The sequence below is a fragment of the Haliotis rubra genome, unplaced genomic scaffold (genome assembly GCF_003918875.1).
Source record: "Haliotis rubra isolate DU_JTF1 unplaced genomic scaffold, ASM391887v1 Scf455, whole genome shotgun sequence".
Lineage (NCBI taxonomy): Eukaryota > Metazoa > Mollusca > Gastropoda > Lepetellida > Haliotidae > Haliotis > Haliotis rubra.
In genome coordinates, this window is record NW_025767141.1 from 398,931 (window position 1) to 418,873 (window position 19,943).

General features: G+C 40.5%; 2 protein-coding genes across 2 annotated transcripts; both read right to left on the reverse strand.

The window, feature by feature from the left end:
- Positions 1 to 581: 581 nt before the first annotated feature.
- Positions 582 to 3,018, reverse strand: LOC124290022 (histidine N-acetyltransferase-like). The gene is made up of 3 exons (XM_046726705.1): positions 2,857 to 3,018; positions 1,592 to 1,822; positions 582 to 1,427 (listed from the first exon to the last, which is right to left on the reverse strand). The coding sequence occupies exons 1-3, from the start codon at positions 3,016 to 3,018 to the stop codon at positions 912 to 914; spliced, it is 909 nt and encodes a 302-aa protein (XP_046582661.1). The 3' UTR covers positions 582 to 911.
- Positions 3,019 to 10,397: 7,379 nt separating this feature from the next.
- On the reverse strand, positions 10,398 to 16,394 carry LOC124290023 (neuronal acetylcholine receptor subunit alpha-3-like). The gene is made up of 6 exons (XM_046726706.1): positions 16,328 to 16,394; positions 14,427 to 14,575; positions 12,931 to 13,040; positions 11,961 to 12,499; positions 10,578 to 10,871; positions 10,398 to 10,435 (listed from the first exon to the last, which is right to left on the reverse strand). Exons 1-6 carry the CDS (start codon positions 16,392 to 16,394, stop codon positions 10,398 to 10,400), a joined length of 1,197 nt encoding a protein of 398 aa, XP_046582662.1.
- Positions 16,395 to 19,943: the final 3,549 nt, after the last annotated feature.

The following is a 19,943-nucleotide window of genomic DNA, read 5'->3' on the forward strand; positions in this document are numbered from 1 at the left end:
TGAGAATGAGGCTTTTGTTGAAAGTCTTTTCCATATATTTACCAAACGAAGACTTCATGGAGTGTTTTGTAAAAACAATGAAAAACCAGGGTATGGTTTTCCTTGAGAGGCCATTACAAATATCTTTTAATTGGTCCTCAGCCAGAGGCGACTAACGAGATCGGGTGGTCAGGCTCGCTGACCAAAGGCAAAGCTTATGACATGTCTTTGTTCGGAGCTGAAACCCATTTGGTCTTGAACGATCACGTGATAGCAGCAGTGTACTAGAAGGGGAATAATGTTGAAACTTAAATTCAGGTACGTCTAAGTGACGATGAGAAATTTTCCGAACAACCAAGTGGCAACAAGTCTCCCCCATTGGCAGCTTGTAGGTACTTTTAGCAGATAATATGTCCATACTATTGTTCCTTTTCAGTCGTACCTATGCGAATTATACTATTGAAATGAGTTGAATTCAGATGCATACTCCACAACAACGGATCGGCATTGGAAAAAGAGGTTGTAAAATACTACACTATAACATAGCATAAATATACTACATTCTCATTTATTATTATTATTATTCTTAGTCAAGGCTTTACACCACGAACATATCCTGTAAAATAGTGGCATTTGACCACTCAAAGATTACTATGGCAGGGATATCATATTATATTCTCATGTGTCCAGGTAAAGTTCCCGACGGCGTTGATCTTTCTTTGCTCACGCCATCGCTCACTGGATTTCGTTGTCCTGGCACGATTATTTATAGGCAGGGTCTTACAACCTAAATATCACTTTAAAATGCAAACAAAAGACACACACAGTTTTTCTTCAAGAATCGACACCGGTAAGATTGTGAACAAGATGCTTTAAGAAATTTCGGCCATATCATATGCACAATTACACAATGAGAAACATTTTCACTGAAGTCATTCTGAAACACATCTTCTGAAGGAATGCTCCTCTGAGAGAAATGACTCCAGGTAAACAGCCCCGACACGTTTCAGGATATCGTCAAGTACATCAACAGGGAATGTTGGAGGGGTAAAGATAGTTATAGCTGTCTTTCCTTTGTTCAATTCCCGAATGAATGCCAAATGAGACTTAAAATGATCCTCGAATTCTTTAGACGACGATCCGTATATGTCTAAAATATAACGAAAGCCTATCTTAACATTGAAATAATGTCCAGACGTCACCAGCTTATATTGGGAGCTACAGGCTGGAGTGCCAAACAGGACAGTTCTTTTGTTAAAAATACTTGGGAAGTTGCCCTCGATTAGTTTGTAGGGCACGCGGTGTACATACAGGATCCCTTCCGGAAACAGGAAGTCACGTGTTTCCGGGTCAGACAGCAGGCGCTGAAGCTCTTCCTGGGTCAAAGGCTGTAGGTCAGATGATGTCCCTTCAACAAAACCTTCTGGTATCTCATACGTATAAACCTTCTGAAATACATTGAAGCAGTACGTATTACTTGCATGCATGGCATTGTATTTGTGAATGAACATTGACCAGTTGACATGAATACTACACATATTAATGGGGTCAAATTGGATTATAAATTGTATTTATGATTTATGGAATGGAAGAAAATGAACGTCTTAATTACCTGCATAGCTATATGTTCAAATCCACTATCTGGTTGTTGCAGCTTCTGAGCTATCTTGTTGAACACAACCACCTTTTCTTGTTTCACTGATTTGATCCTCGACATTGTTTGGTATACATGGCTCCTCAGGGCTCTGTAATAACCTTGACCCTGATAGGCCTCCTTGACCCTCCCAGCCCTCAGAACAAATGCTTCCCGGTTGTCAATCAAAGCTCCACACAGGAAACCAATCTGAGGAGTAGCAAAGGGATACTGTTTGCCGGAAATTTGTCAGCCCTTTTGTTGGCTTGAGTAACTGCTGTTTTTATCAGTCTGGCAGTAAGTAATTGCTCTAATTACACAGAGATAATTTCTCAAGCAGTTACACCAGCTACGAAATGTAATTTATTTATTTATTTATTTATTTATTTATTTATTTATTTATTCATTTATTTATTTATTTATTTATTATTATTCATTCTATCATTCATTCATTTATTATTGATTATTTTTATTCAATGTATGAATGATACTACAGATCATTCATTCATTTATTATTGATTTATGTATTTATTCAATGTATGAATGATACTACAGAATGATACGACATTTCATACACCCACACACCATACAAAAGCGGCGTTGTAAAAGAAACTGAACATGGTTGGTGCATGCCAACGTACCGTGTGGTCATGATGTCAACCTCTAGCCTGCCAGGTGCAGATTAGATTATTTACAGTACGCAGTTGTACAGCAAGAATATAGCTGGGTGCAGTGTGAAACATCTAGCAAGACTTACAGGCCTTTAAAATCACTCACCCATCTTACTTCCATGTACAGCCATTAGATATTATGGGACGGTAGGGTAGCCTACTGGTTCAATCATTCGCTCTTCACGCAAAGATCTGGGTTCCATCCCTTACAGGAGTGCAATGTGTGAAGTCTGTCTGTTTCTTGAATCACCCACTGTAATGTTGCTGGAATAATGCTAAAAGTGGAGAAAGTCATACTCAGTATTTGCTTTTACGGTAGTATGATTTTACCTCGCTTTTAGCAATATTCCAGCAACATCACATCGGGGACATCTCTTCCTGGTATCCAGGACATATTTTCCAACGCATAGCTCAGATAGATTATGAAATGCTAGTTTCAAATGTTACTATCAGCTAAACCAACCTTAGGGACGCTTAGGGCTGATATTCGTTTCTTGATTTTGCCCCAAATAGTAGTCCAAATTACGAGGCAATATTAAGTGTCATTTCCAGATAAACAGGTTATTTTCTTACCACTTCTCCATCTACGATACATATAAAGTTCAAGTAGTTGTCATCTTCCAAGAACTCAGCATATTTACAAGGGAGATAATCCACGCCGTTGTACACTTCACCAATCGCTAAAACACTTTCATAGTCCCCCTGAGTTGCGAGTCGAATAGTATAGTTGCTCATCCTGCCTGCAATATACATGTATATTAAAGAATAGCAAGAATACTGACATGGAATTATGCACAGTGTGATAAGATGTCAGCATGGGGGAAGATGACATCAGCACACTTCATTATATTAATACCGTGAGATCTACGTTCACACATATTATCCAAAACAGAGAATTAACCAGCGCCCTTGGTAAATGTTATATCAAAATTAGCTTCACACACATGTAGAAATTGATGGCCTGATTTCGGCTTGACGATTTTAAACGTTTATCATGCGTCGTGACACATCTTCTGGTACATCTAGGCACCTGACGTGGACCCGGAGCGGAACACTATAATGGGTAGATCTCGAACACACGAGGTACATCTAGTGACCTGACGAGAAACACATTAGTGGTACATCTAGTGACCTGACGTGGAACACTTAAGAAGGTACATCTAGTGACCTGACGTGGAACAATTCAAAGGTACATCTAGTGACCTGACATGTACCCGGAGCAGAACATTTTAATTGGTAGATCTAGTGACCTGACGTGGAACACTTAAGAAGCACATCTAGTGAGCTGACGTGGAACATATAAGAGGTACATCTGGTGACCTGACGTTGAACACATAAGAGGTACATCTAGTTACCAGACGTGGGACACATAAGAGGTACATCTAGTGACCTGACAAAGAACACTTAAGTGGTACATCTAGTGACCTGACGTGGAACACTTAAGAGGTACATCTAGTGACCTGACGTGGAACACACGAGGTACATCTAGTGACCTGACGTGGGACACATAAGTGGTACATCTAGTGACCTGACGTGGGACACATAAGATGTACATCTTGTGACCTGACGTGGAACACATAAGAGGTTCATTTAGTCACCTGACGTGGAACACTTAAGAGGTACATCTAGGCACCTGACGTGGACCACTTAAGTGGTTTATCTTGTGACCTGACGTGGAACACTTAAGAGGTACATCTAGTGACCTGACGTGGAACACATAAGAGGTACATCTAGTGACCTGACGTGGACCACTTAAGTGGTTTATCTTGTGACCTGACGTGGAACACATAAGAGGAACATCTAGTCACCTGACGTGGACCACTTAAGTGGTTTATCTTGTGACCTGACGTGGAACACTTAAGAGGTACATCTAGTGACCTGACGTGGAACACATAAGAGGTACATCTAGTGACCTGACGTGGACCACTTAAGTGGTTTATCTTGTGACCTGACGTGGAACACATAAGAGGAACATCTAGTCACCTGACGTGGACCACTTAAGTGGTTTATCTTGTTACCTGACCTGGAACACTTAAGAGGTACATCTAGTGACCTGACGTGGAACACATAAGAGGTACATCTAGTCACCTGACGTGGACCACTTAAGTGGTTTATCTTGTGACCTGACGTGGAACACATAAGAGGAACATCTAGTCACCTGACGTGGACCACTTAAGTGGTTTATCTTGTTACCTGACCTGGAACACTTAAGAGGTACATCTAGTGACCTGACGTGGAACACTTAAGAGGTACATCTAGTGACCTGACGTGGAACACATAAGAGGTACATCTAGTGACCTGACGTGGGACACATAAGAGGTACATCTAGTGACCTGACGTGGAACACATAAGATGTACATCTTGTGACCTGACGTGGAACACATAAGAGGTTCATTTAGTCACCTGACGTGGAACACTTAAGAGGTACATCTAGGCACCTGACGTGGACCACTTAAGTGGTTTATCTTGTGACCTGACGTGGAACACTTAAGAGGTACATCTAGTGACCTGACGTGGAACACATAAGAGGTACATCTAGTGACCTGACGTGGAACACATAAGTGGTTTATCTAGTGACCTGACGTGGAACACATAAGAGGTACATCTAGTGACCTGACGTGGAACACTTAAGTGGTTTATCTTGTGACCTGACGTGGAACACTTAAGAGGTACATCTAGTGACCTGACGTGGAACACATAAGAGGTACATCTAGTGACCTGACGTGGAACACTTAAGTGGTTCATCTTGTGACCTGACGTGGAACACATAAGAGGAACATCTAGTGACCCTGACGTGGACCACTTAAGTGGTTCTAGTGACTTGACGTTGGAAACTTAAGACCTGGAACACTTAAGAGGTACATCTAGTGACCCGAAGTTGAACACATAAGAGGAACATCTAGTGACCTGACGAGGAACATATGAGGTGCATCTTGTGACCTGACGTGGAACACACATGTGGAACATTATGTGACCTGACGTGGAACACCTCTGGGGTACACCTTGTGACCTCACGTGCAACACCCAAGTGGTACATCTAGTCGCCTGTGTCACTTTCATCTACCTGTACCACTACGTGTCTACATGTAAAGCAAACATTCACCTGTCATAAAATGAAAGGATGCTCAAAGATGCGCAAACCTCTGAATTATTTATATCACGAAAACTAATTACACTAATCGTTTTGCTCGCCATGTCAATTACGCAGGTTCGTGGCCCTGATCTGATATATGTCCATATAAGGGATCTCTGACCCATATGTACTTACTGTGAGTCCACTTGCCAATCACGGAACAGTTAGAAGTTCTGACTTTACCTGCAAAATAGTGGTGTTGTGTGTAAGATCCTCTAACGGTGACATCCACTTGTGCGGTGACCTCGTATACAGTCACATATCAGTGTTTGTTCAACCCAGATACACCTGACCCAGGAAGTGGGTCAGGACTATAGTCCGTTTGGCTCAAAATCGGACCGATGAATTGCAGTCTAACTCGAAAACAACTAAACATAGAATACTCAATGAAACACTGATTATAATCATAACATCTAACCAACTCTGTGATTTTGTTTCAGAATTTATGACCTAAAAATAAGAAAAGTTAATTTTTGACACAGTTCACTATTTGTTACGAGGGAGGACTGCAAAGAGAGGAACAGCCAGGTGTACGCTGGGCACGTGCACAAGTCCCGACAAAGTCATTGATTCATTTACCTGTGCTGTTCCGTCTCCATCCTTTCTCGCAGTTTATACCTTATAGCAGACAGTTCATACCTGGTAGTCGGCGGTTCATACCTGAATGCAGACGGTTCATATCTGATAGCAGACGGTTCATACCTGATAGCAGGCGGTCGAAACCTTATAGCAGACAGTTCATATCTGATATCTGTCGGTTTGTACCTAACAGCAGCAGGCGGTTCATACCTGACATCTGTCAGTTTATACGAGGGGCGAAGAACAGCCATTCGGCTCCTTGACGCAGCAGGACACTTGATTAAGCTTCAATAAGTTCCTGAATCCAATTACTTGACACAGCATTATCATAATATGATAATTAGTAATAATTTGTAATAAATAGTAATAAATAGTAATAAATAGTAATTAATTAATAAAGACATTAGAACTCCGTTGTATATACGAGGGGCTTTTGAACAGTATGCAGAATCACCAAGAAAACGATACAAATGCAGTTATTTTTATGTTTTATTTTTCTACATATTATCTGTCAAGCTCAAGCAGTTTGGTTTTGCTATGTTCCAGTCTCACAATCCCCATTTTGGTTGATCTTTTATCTTGGTACCCTAAAAAAACGCAAAGTCTACAATAAATGCATGTAAAACTTCAGGTAACAAAATATGCAAGAAATATTTTGTGTGTTTGAGATTGATGGAAGTCCCCTAGAATCACACTTAAATATTAAAGTTCATAAAAAAAGCAATTTGAAATTGCAATCGCTCGTTAAAGTGATCCCCCCATCTCCTTCATGTTGACTGAAAGAGCTTGTTTTGGAGACACTACCCACCCCCCTTTCAGATGACGTAATTATAAGGGCATAGCTTATTCTAATGTTTTCACTTATGCATTCATGATGCCAAGTGTTCAAACTAAATACTGAATGGTCACACAAGTGTCAGCACACAATGTATTGTAAACAGTGCCAGCTTGAATATCTGGACACAATGGTTTTGAAAGATTAAAATGGGGGTGTCCTTAAAAAATAGCCCCAGACTAAATATAAATCAGGCAATCCAAATCTTTGACTGTTGATCATGACAGGAAGTTATCCAATACTATACTGAACATATTCTATATGACATTATCTGAGGGCATACCATTATCCAAGAGGTACCAAAAGACAAATCGTTTTTCATTTTCTACAATTTTGTTAGAAATATTATACCCCAATGTGATGTGATGACAAATATCTAGTTAACCACATCACCCACACATGTGAAATTTTGGATATGGCTTTGCGAACGATGACTTCAAAATAAAATTGAAGCTTTTCAAACATTGGACATCAAGAATATATACTGAAAGCCATTAAAAACGCAATTGGTATTTGTTGTCCCGAAACTTACAAAAGTTCAATTGAAGATTTTTTCCTGCGATACAGAGGATGTAGGGATAAAAGGCTGTTATTCTGGCCCATTTCGAGTTCGAGTCCCGGAGCATTCCTCTCGCATGAACTTTGATATTTAAAACTGAACCTTTGACATTTCTCGTAAACACAACCACATTCATGAAACACGTTGTGCACATGCATTACCTGCACCCAGGCCCTGTAAAAGCACAAGGAATTGTGGAACTCAATCACTGTGAGAAATGCCACACTTGACACAAGACGAAAGGAATCAGGTTATCGGTAAGGTCAGCCAAGGTGCTTCAGATGTGATGATTGCCAGGCACTTTAATGTGCAACCATCCACTGTAAGTCGACTCAGACAACTTTTTTCGGGGTACCGAAAGTGTTGCTGATCGTCCGCGACCTGGTACACCACCTGTGATAACAGCTCGACAAAACCGCAATATCCGAGTTTCACACTTGCAAAATCGGTTCCAAACAGCTGATGATTAGGCAAGGAGGACAATTGGGACAAGTCAACGTCATTTCAGCGCCCAAAAGGTGCAAGGACACCTTGCTGCCTTCAACATCCGGTGTCGTCACCCGTACCGTGGTCCAACCTTATTGCATCGCCACAGACTTGCCAGGCAGCGATGGGCAGCAAATGGGGCCAATCTTTGCAACAGGACATGGCCAGATGTTATTTTTTTTCAGATGAATCCAGGTTTAACTTATCCTTTGCAGATGGATGTCAACAGATTTATCGACGTAAAGGAGAAAGACTTGCGCCAAACTGTGTCCTTGAACATGATCGTTTTGGAGGTGGTGTCATGATCAGACCACAGACCATCAGAGGCTGCAGACCATCCAACAGCTGTTCCTGAGAAATGTGTGTCTTTCAATGCCCCAAGGACTGCGAGCATGCCTTGCAGCGCACGGTGGACACACACAATATTGACTGCAAGTGACACCTCCATTGTGTGATGTCGTTGTTGCGTCACTGATGTTGTTGTTGACTGGACATTTTCAGATGAAATTATTCATAGATGTTCACTTAAAACATATCTGCCAGTTAGGTTTATATATGTTGAAATTAGTGTGAGTAAAGAAAGTATGAATGTCAAAATGCATTTTTAATGGCTTTCAGTATAGTTAGGCTACGTACTTTTTGATCGACCCTCGTACCTTCCAGCAGAGAGTTTTTGTCTGATAGCAGACAGTGAGATATGCTTAGCATTCAGTTCAGCAAATTCTGCAATTTGAGTCAAACGAACTCGGTGCATTCTGACTGGTGTTCCGTTATTAGTCAGAAACCCCATTAGTTAGACACTTGAAAAAAACAATTACATGGTTGACAAATTTGGGAAGGGTGTTACCGATTGGGGAAATGGACTAATACAACTATTACCCATAGTCAGACATAATTAAAGGAGGCAACTGAGATTTTTTAGACCAGTTTTATCATTTTTATAGCATCTTTTGTAATTGTCATAATGTTCGTTACTTTTTCACAATGTCACATGCATACAAGTAAAATTGTCATATTCCCTAGCACTACAAGCACAGTATGGAGTTACAAAGTCAAATTCAGCTAAGCTTCACAAGCTTTCCAACAGCATCCAAATACATCCGGCCTGAGTTGAGAAGTCAGTCTCAAGTTGCTTTTATAATTTTTTATTGGTTTACTCACAATAAAAATTAAGCCACACTACCAACTATGCACAAGGAGACTCTTGATATTATGTGAGTTGCATTGATCAATCGATCAACTCACATAATATCAAGATTTTCCTTGTGCATAGTTGATAGTGATGCTTATCAAGTAACGGATAGTGTGGTTTAATCAAGGGATTAAACTTTAACAGTCAAGGCTGACCTATGGGAGTTTGATCTTACTGTGCAAGAGATAAGCCAACTAGATATAGCTTATTATGTCCTTATTATTCAAAGCAAACACAGTGTTGTGCTAGTCACTTGATCCTAAAGAACAGCGGATATTAGGACTGATCTATTGTTACTGTGGGGTGAGCCTTCTCCAACCCTCACTCAAGCGGCTGACGACTGGGGTATCTGACTAATGGGTGTCACCTTCTGACTAGTGCCAAATATTTTGCATAATTAATTACATTCCGCAGTGTAACTAAGCGCTAACAAAGAAGCTACGTGCTAGGCTTTGTATCAGCACAGGCCTGATACGAATAGACTTCAATATTTGGTGTGGTATAAACATTAAAATTGGTGAGCACAATTTGCATTTTGTGATTGTGTTGGTGTTTCTTTTGTTCCTATGTTTATGGCTTAACGGCTACACTTCCAATAACGCAAACCTACAATGAAATAAATTCTGATAAATACAAAAGTTAACACTAATATCTTCATAGGTTGCTTATTTAATCGTTAATACAAAAACAGGGCAGTGGGGTAGCCTAATGGTTAAAGCGTTGGCTCGTCACGCCGAAGACCCGGGTTCGAATCCCCACATGGGCACAATGTGTGAAGCCCATTTCTGGTGTCCCCCGCCGTGATGTTGCTGGAATATTGCTAAAAGCGGCGTAAAACCAAAACTCAGTCAGTCAGTAATACAAAAACAACAGAGGACAACAGTAAACGATAAGTGCAACAGTCTCAGCCAATCAGGAAGCAGTAGTTTGTTAGTGGGAGGTATTTTCTTTCTGTTACAGGAACACTCGTACTTTCATGGTGTTCCCTTATTCGTTTCCATAAGTATAATTTTAGTGTTCGAGAATTGCAGGGGAATATCTGCTGTAAACATAGCCATTGTATAACACTACATACATCACTGCTGTACTGCCACTCATATATTGTGTTCCTCCTTCCCGCGTTAGTTCTGTTAATCAAACACATACTCTTATGCATTATGTGGCATCATCATTCTAATCTGAACAGTGGGTGAGTGAGTATGGTTGTATGCCGCTTTTAGCAATATTCCAGGAATATCACGGCGGGGACACCAGAAATGGGCTTCACACATTGTGCCCATGTGGGGAATCGGACCCGGGTCTTCGGCGTGACGAGCGAACGCTTTAACCACTAGGCTACCCCACCGCCCTGAAACTGGACAGGACTACCTGGAAACATAGTAAGTCCCATACATAATTCCCAGAAATACAACAGTTACAGTAATAAAAATAAAGGTAAATACGCGAAGAAACACTGCATCAAGGCATTTCGCAAAATCTTGCCAGGTGACCACATCGACGACAGGATTACCTCCCTTGTCACTCCATGCCGTCGACACGTCATTACAACATGTTTGGATTCTGGGTGTATTCAAGGAGCGCGTTGACCTTGACATATCGTTATAGTCTGATACGGTCACTTGAGCTCGAACCGTTCTGGGTCGGCGCTTGTGTTTAACACTGGAACATCTCGCCATGAGTCTGTAGAGGAGTAGAGTGCCATGAGAGAGGGGTTTCGTGTCTCCCCGGTAATACAACCACAGCACCAGGGTCGTGAGGAACGTGATCAGTGTGCCCAGGTTCATCAACAACGTCAGATAGATCTCTGAAATGAACAGTATGTTTTGAGTATTACAACTTTGGTTGAATCTGACCAATGCCTGCCTGACGTAGAAGGGCGCATGCCTGTTGATGGCAATGAACGGTATCTGGATATTTTGAAAGAAATGCAATGGTTTATTCTTCAGCAATAATTAAGCTTCAAGGATTACTGTTACCCTAACGGGGATATTCTCCCGTTCATGCACATTCATCTGGAGGACGATAAGCACCGCCATTTCTCGTTTTCATGTTGCTCGAAATATGAAAATATATTGTCCGTATCTCATTTTGAAAATGTCAGATAAGCTAATGATACTTTGAAGAATAAATATAGGCATCCCTGTTGTATTTTGCGAAGAGTCAACTGCATAAGCAATTGAAAGGTTCTTCAGAAAACTATAATAACCTGTAACAAGTATATTTTAAACTTTCAACTGATGTTGGGAGATACACAAATGTCCCATACACGGAACGACTATAAGTATAAAGTATGGAAAGAAGAAGGTCTGTATTGAAAATGAATGTGATTGTGTGCTTATATGTGAGCGTTACTCCGCTAGCAGGATGTATGCAAAACAGGGCAACACATCATCTTTGACTAAAATTATTTCGTTTACTGTCTGCAGTATCCGAAAGATTGCAAGGTATGCAATTTCAGACTAGATTTTGTTTCATGTATTTTACAAATAAAATGCCCAATGTAAATGAAAACTACTCTCTTTTCGCCAAGATAGCAGTAGGATGATTCTCTAGATAGCCAGGGTATGGATGTTTACAGCATGCGGTTCTTTAATATAAGAAGGACCCCATTCCACATATCATTCGTAGCATGACATCGTTCGTAATACTATGATGAACCATACAAGATACGGCAGGTCGTAACGCTACGAACACTGCGTAGCCAATGGTATAGTACTGAGTTACGAATAGGTCGTAACGTTACGAACGCTTTGTGGATCGGGGCCAAGGTACATCCATACGCACAATAGTATCGATCTTGTATCGTGGTTTGTTAACTGTCTAGGTAATGGTGATGTCTAATCATCTATATCTTTGAACCATGATGTTGCAAACACAAGTGTTATATACCTACGCAGAGCTGAGGTTCTTGTAGATATGGCTGGAAGACTGTCCGAGATCAGCGTAAGCAGTACAGTGAAGGACAACAGAACAGTCAAAGAGTAGCCGATCTTTTCCCCAGATTCAACAGGCACTGCAAACACTCCTGCCATTAGGAACGAACTCAGAATAAGAGGAAGCATAAGCGTCAGTCCATAGTATTGCCAGCGACGTCGGAAAGTGAGCGAGTACTGGATATCCCGGTATTGTTTGTCGAAGCCCCCGTCGAAGTCGTTCAGGGAAGCAGAGGTGTCAGTTAGTTCCCATTCTCCATGGTGAGAGTAGAGGTCTAAGGTTATGGGTTTGTCTGGGTCTATCTGAAGGTCCAGCTCATCAGTTGCATAGGTCCAACCGGTAATGTTGATGATGCAAGATTGGACATCAAATGGATAGTTAGATACGTCGATGGTACACGATGTTTCCAGTCTGGTTGGAGGAATCCACAACATTGTCCCTTCACTGAAAACTCGGAGCGGGACTCCCTCTTGTCCAATTGGCCCAACTTTGTTCATTCTGAGAATGGGAATTACGCATTAGTCTACTATGTTACTTGCCTGTACGTTGTTTACACATGATAACATAAGAACCATTGAAATATCGTAATGATTTATGTAGACATATTGTACAAATGAACACCCGTAAACATTATGGTAAAGTTACCATGAAATAAATTTTAAGACTCTTCAGGTTCATCCTTTTTCAAATTTTATCTACATCCGAAAGCAATAGTAATACATTGGTATTTTTACGTTGTGACTGACACCTTGCAAAATGACAAAAGAAGCAAAGTTTCGTTCACGCATTAGTGTAACACATAATGTATGGCTACTTTTGCATGTACATATTCTGCCACAAGTGCGGAAAAGTGTCCACATCAAAAGTTCTTTATCAAATATCCCAGTTGGTTGAAGGGGACGAGTGGCTATAACCTGAACATTACTTACTCATTGGACACGACAAGGGGTGGCGTCCACACCTCCGTCTTTTTCAAAGCCAGAAAGTCTGTTCCGTTGTGGTCACTGGGGTTCCAGCTTAACCTTTCATCCCTCCATATCTGGTCAAGAACATACAGATAGTCATAAAATTCAAACTCACAAAGAAACCTTCATTCATATGAATAGTATTTCTGTATCCAAAATTTTGTTTGAGACAAAGGCTTCCGCTTATCTAGGCAAAGTTGTCGGACACCAAGACACAAACAATAACGTGTTCCCTGCTCATGCGAGTTTCGAGCAATGTGACGTAATTGTATTCCAAAACATCACTGGACATTGTTAAAGGTCTTTTGGGGATGTTCATACATCCTAGATTTTTCGACATACCTATAATATGCAATTTATTGCCAGTTATTACATTCTGAGATCATAAGATACATAAAATATCTCACCGTATACCATAAGCAATTGACAGACATGGATTGAGTCGCTGTGTCCTGGAAATGAAGATGGGTTTAATGAATAAGAATCAGCTTTGTTCTCACCAAACTTTATGATTATAAGGAAACATGAATCCATATTTTGATTCTTTCATCAGAATCAATTTTTTTTTAAAGCAAGGTGAATTTATACAACTTTCAGAACAGTTAAAAAGATATCTTTCTTTATTGAATCGGTGACTTGAGAGGCATTTTGACTCTCCATCACAATTTCTCTTGGTGTAATTTTAGCTGAACTAATTTGTGAGTCCAGAATATCAAAGGTGAAATACATTTGTCTGTCCATTTCTTCTAATCTTCTAAACCTACAGTGTCAGCATGTTCGTTTGTATCTTTGAGGGTACCGAACCAGACACGTTCTCTTTACTTCATGGTACTAAGATAGGTTCATTGTTCCATGTCTACTGTTGGCATTGTATTTCTCATTGTGAAGCCACATTACTGTAGAATCATGTGCAGCTAAAAGTACTAAATTCAGTTGTAGAAACTGTCATTTCTGGAGTACTTTCCATTCATTACACTCTTCACATGCATCAATTTTGTACTAAATAGATGCCAGAATATGTCAACAACACATTATATACACATAACATATAACTATAATGTGAACAATTCAGCTACTGGAACCTGTATGTGTCCTTCTATTTACTCCCTAAAGCATAACACGCTTTGACATCATGAGAATACAAGAACATTATGCAAACTCCTGCCAAAGTGAGTGAGTGAGTGAGTGAGTGAGTTTAGGTTTACGCCACTTTTAGCAATATTCCAGCAATATCACGGCGGGGGACACCAGAAATGGGAATTCACACATTGTACCCATGTGGGGAATCGAACCCGGATCTTCGGCGTGAGGGGCGAACGCCTTAACCACTATGCTACCCCACCACCCCTCCTGCCAAAGTTATGACACTACACATGATCATACAAGTCATTCCTGTAGTCTTAAATCAGCAACGACGTCTACCGATACTGTATGCGATGTTATATAGTATCTGCACGTACAATACTGTTCAGAGAGACCAGCACCATCTGTAAAGAGACTTGGGTCTTTAGGGCAGGTCGCACTTCAACGTCGTAGTCCGTCAGGAGATCCCTTCGCAGGTTTGTGGAGGTGCTGGTGAACTGTACGGAACACTGGCAGTGCCACCATACTGGAAGTAATAAAAACAATGGAGGTTTTGACAGCCAGGTTTGTGGAGGTGCTGGTGAACTGTACGGAACACTGGCAGTGCCGAAATACTGGTGAACTGTACGACAGCCAACTTTGTGGAGGTGCTGTGGCAGTGCCACCATACTGGAAGTAATAAAACAATGGAGGTTTTGACAGCCAGGTTTGTGGAGATGCTGGTGAACTGTACGGAACACTGGCAGTGCCACCATACTGGAAGTAATAAAAACAATGGAGGTTTTGACAGCCAGGTTTGTGGAGGTGCTGGTGAACCGTACGGAACACTGGAGTAGTGCCACCATACTAGAAGTAATAAAAAAATGGATCTTTTGTCTCACCTTCAGTTCATAAAATGACTTAATAAAAATTATTTGGTTTAGATCTGGTTCTTTCTTTCCGTAGCAATTTCCCCAAAGGCAGATTAAATTTCTTGAGGAAATCCCAAATCTCAAGTTTACCAAATGTGTTGGGTTGACCCTGGGGGCATCTCAGGGAGTCAGTGTAGGGTCACCAAACCAGAGTTTGTCGGGGAGGGTCATACAAATGATAAAAATGGATAATAAGTACTTAATATAGCTTTATTGAAACACAAAGGTCTGATTAGCTAATATTATTTGTATAATTTCTGAATTTGGGTTTAGGGTCCTGTAAAGTATGTGCGAAAAACGGCCATGTAATCAGGTAAATCTTTCTTACTCAATGTTTGTCTAAAACGTCTGACGTTTATTTTCACGAGTAGCCAGCTATGGAATTCATTTCATCACGTATTAAATGCACATATTCCGCCGTCGCGATGCAGGATGATGTAAACACTCTCAGCACGTGTATGTTTGCCGACATGCTTATATAACTGAATTCAGAACAGTAGGCTTTCCTTAGCATTGCTTTAACAGAGCACAAACTTCCGCTTACTCAGGAACATTTCATAACAGACCCTCACGAGTACCATGTTCCTACCATCGCGAATCCTTTATCTTACAGGCAACACCTACTATATACTATGGACGAGGCCACGTTTATCCAGAATCGCCGTTTTCTCAACGATCACTTTCGTTATGTTCATCCAGAGACCATATATGGTTCATCTGAAGATTACTATCCCAAGGTAACTATGATTTCTTGTACCGAATTCACACATGGTAAATGAGACGATTCCCCCGAATACTTCACGAAAGATCGCATTCGTAATCACCCGAATCGTTCCTTGCGAACTGGACAAGCCAAAGTTTGGATAACGGTTATTGTGGTGATATACATAAACATTGTGTATGTGTTTGTTTGTGTGAGTGAGAGAGAGAGGGAGAGAGAGAGAGAGAGAGAGAGAGAGAGAGGGGAGGGGGAGCGAGAGAGAGAGAGAGAGAGAGAGAGAGGAGGGGGAGCGAGAGAGAGAGGGGAGGGGGACGAGAGAGGGAGAGAGAGAGAGAGTGAGGCGTGGGTTCTGGGTCTGGTGGGGTGTGTGGGTCCGTATGTGTCTGGTTGTGGGTGTGTCTGGGTGTGTGGGTGTGGGTGGGAGTGAGTTGTGAGTATTGGGGAAGGGGTTACATCGGTAATGTTCCAAACGCTTCCATCATCACTAATCAGATATGGTTACATAATGTCTGGCACTGCAAGACATGACGTATTAAATGACTGTCATCGCCGGTACTAACGTATGTGTTTGAAACATTTGAAAGCGTACAATATCCTTCCTAACACGTGTCTCTGAATCTTTCTGTAAAATCCCACACAAGCTTACCTTTCATTATTAGCAGCATCTGAATCAACATCATCACGTGTGTACTTCCGGTCACCCCTGGACACATTCTGACGACGTCGCAGAAGTTTGTATGTGTCTTCAGTGACCGTGGTCGCTGGCTCTGTCCACCCAGTTCAGACTGACCAAGAGTTCAAATAGGGCTTTGTGTAAAGCTTCGGGTCAATTTGTCCGAATGCCTAAGAAGTTCGGCGATGCGTATGTGAAATAAACACAGCCCAATGACTAAATCGATTAACTTCAAGAATGCCTTTATCCTTTCTTTGTATTTATCAGAGTCTAGCAATATACCTACGGGATATAAGTAAGCCTTGGCAAGAGGCATAGGCAAACGTTGTGTTTACCTGTTCTTTAACAGCGGGCATTAAATGATTCTGAATAATGCGTTGTTTTCCTACACTGACGGTGGCTCAAGCATTCGCGTAGATTATGTCCCTGAGTCTGTCGCGTGCAAAAATGATTCACCAAATTGGTGAACATACATAACCCACTTACAGGTACCTGGAACAAACAGGCTACACGTCAATGTCCACTGTATGTGTGTGGGCGCTTTTCCTCGAATAGAAAACAATTTGAAATATAGGTTGTTTTTCTTCTCCCTTTGGCCCCAACAATACTGAATAATCGACACACAAGCGGTAATAATCGAAACATTAAGTTCGAGGTCACGCATCGGACTAACAGTTGTTTAGTTCACTTCATTTATTCACCCAAACCACTCCCAGTGATACACATAACATTCACGCACCAATAATGATATAATAGTATTACAAGGAGGCAATATCATTAAAGTTTTGAAAGATTTACATAAATACATTTAATATATTTGCTTAGCTTATCAATAATTGTGTAAATTCTTTCCGTAAAAAGACTATGAAGTTTAAAATAATTAGGTCTTGTACAACAATACTTTGGTTATAACTTAGTTCTATCTTCTAAAAAGAGTTACACTGAAAACTTTAGTGGTACGCATCACCCACTTCACATGAGTTACCCATCAAACACTTCCGGTCATTATAGGAGACATGATACCAGCGCCGTACTTCCAACAGGAAGCCTAGTATTACTAGTTCTAAATTTCAAAAGAAGTTGTGAAACTCTAACTTGTAATAAAATGTAGTCTTCAGCACCAAACAATGGCTTTATACAATCATATGTTTTACCTTGAAACGATAAAGATTTTTCATATTGCCATTTTGTTATAAACTGATCTGTTAGAATTTGTTCAACTTACAGAGGAGCCAATTCTTATGTATACTATTGTGACAGTTTACACTGTCATGGCTTGTACTTAAGCTGTGCCCGATTGCCGTCTGGTGATTGAATTGTGTAAGTCACAGTCCAATGTGTGTTTTCTTACAACAGTTGTTGTATAATGCCTCATGTATATATGGTATTATACTATCGGTAATATTTTTCATTATAAACGTTCATGAGAAATACTAAGGGGCACCTTTGTTATCATTTCAGATCGGTATCTAGGGTATGAATAAGAATTAAAACGGAGGCCTGGGTCATTTGTGGTTAAACTATGGTCCTACGGTGAATAAGGCCAAGTACAGAGGCGATTGTGTGAATTGAATAGACAAATGTGCGTTCATGCGTGAGTGAGTAAGGCAAGATCTGACAATCCAATTCTGTCAATACAATTATGTGGTTATCGCTCTCCTCCAGGATTCTCTACAACTTTGTTGATATACACTGAAAAGCACAGGGGTTGTCACGTGGGATCAATAAACATCGAATAATTTTGTGGTGGCGATTATATTGTCTTGATCAACATCAACAGTACTGTGTGTGGCATCTTGAGGCCTATTTGTGAGCTCTGGAGGGGAGGGGTGGGTGGGGAGGGAGAGGAGTTAGGCATCAGGATGGTGGAGGTGGTCCAAGGACTCCAGCATCTGAAACAAAGATGTCAAGTATATAAACTAATATACAAATCAAATAATTCATATTTGGAGCCTGGTGGTGCAAGTGTCTGGGGCATTGCAAATATCATGCTTGTGGGTTCGAATCACCGTTTCCCTGTTTCTGTGCCTATGTTTAACAGCAGTATGCCCAAATTCCAGGGTTTACACTACTGTTAACGTCTGGGATAGCATCACTTCGGGATTTCCTCCCACATAAAAATGTGTGCTAATGAAAGCGGCGTCACGTCATTTATTCAACGTGATATGATTGTGTACTAATGAAAGCGGCGTTAAAATCACTCACTTACTCAGTCGTATTTATTCAACGTTTTGAACAATTGCTACATGCATGTCAGCGATGTCCATGACACTACTGTGTGGATATTTCCACTATAGATATACAGCACTTACCACCGTCCACCAGTGTGCTGGATTTTCTGGTTCATTGATCACTTGATTGTCTGGTTTGTTTTCAAGTCGAAGTCTAATGGGGGGAAAACAGGTGTGCGGCGTCAGGCAAAACAGATTTCCAGTTTTAGCAACATTTATGAATGGCCTGCGCCACGGTTGATCAGGACACGTTCACCACTAATTTTCAGTCATCCATTTCATATTATTTTCACATTTATTTCCCCTTTCACCAAATGGGATCTGTTTGTCAAGATAGTCAAGATTGGGTATTCGTAGCACGGATGTTCTATTTTTGACATGAGAAGCATCCTTAAAATGACTTAAATGTTCCCATAGCTGCATTTCAATTGACCAGGGTCTGGTGTAAAATATAAGAGCGTCCATGGTATTTTTTGTAAATATTCTTGAAATAAGTCACTGGAAACGTTTGTTATGTGTTTTAGACTTATGTTTGAATTCCTCTAATGTGAACCTTGCACCTTTTTCGGCTTAGGTCATGGAATTTCCTGTTTTCCTGACTGTTGGAACAAAAGTTTCCTCTGTTTTAAGAGTCATTTTCCCAAATGATATTCTTAAATCCAATAAAATATGCTTTGTAATGAATTGATCTAAACTTCCAATACTTCCAGTTCGATGATAATTCAATTTTAAAGTTATTGAAGGAAGCCCTTCCAATTACTGGAAGTGACATGATCCATACAAGATTACCATATACTATGTGTTAAGAACCAGGTGACAGATGGTATCACTATTTGCTCTGAAACCATATCATATGATCTCAGTCACTGGATTGCCAGTCAGAATTTTATAATCGACTCTGGAATTATGGACGTGAACAATGAAGTTCTAAATGGCTAATTGAGTCATTTGGGGTATAGCCTTATATTGCTGCTCGCAGCTATATTATATTTTTATATTATGAAGTGTTTTATATATGTTCATTTCAGAGACTAGTTGTTAGTCTAAGAAGTTGGCTAAGATCTCTCAACACATCTACACCATGTTTACCACAATATAACACAATCACATTAGCAACTTCTTACATCTATCGGATTTGTGTTTTATAGCGAATATCTCAGGCTAATGGTTAAACGGCATTTGCTCAGAATGATTCCTAAATTATATTAACAATGGCTGCCGACTACTAGCGTTCTTCAATAGTGGACCTATACTTTGGTGCGAGGAAACTCTTTGTTCGTCACCAGGCATGTTCAAACCCATTGATTATTATCTTAAATCATCTTTTGTCTACTATGCGATTACCTCCCTTTTAGAAC

Coding starts and splice junctions, on each gene's coding strand:
- LOC124290022 (XM_046726705.1), bottom strand. CDS start 3,018: ATGAGCAACTATACTATTCGACTCGCAACTCAGGGGGACTATGAAAGT. Junction 1,823..2,856: donor GTATCGTAGATGGAGAAGTG/GTAAGAAAATAA, acceptor GCTACTCCTCAG/ATTGGTTTCCTGTGTGGAGC. Junction 1,428..1,591: donor TTGAACATATAGCTATGCAG/GTAATTAAGACG, acceptor AATGTATTTCAG/AAGGTTTATACGTATGAGAT.
- LOC124290023 (XM_046726706.1), bottom strand. CDS start 16,394: ATGTGTCCAGGGGTGACCGGAAGTACACACGTGATGATGTTGATTCAG. Junction 13,041..14,426: donor TGGTCTCTCTGAACAGTATT/GTACGTGCAGAT, acceptor GTTCTTGACCAG/ATATGGAGGGATGAAAGGTT. Junction 10,872..11,960: donor TACAAGAACCTCAGCTCTGC/GTAGGTATATAA, acceptor TGTTCATTTCAG/AGATCTATCTGACGTTGTTG.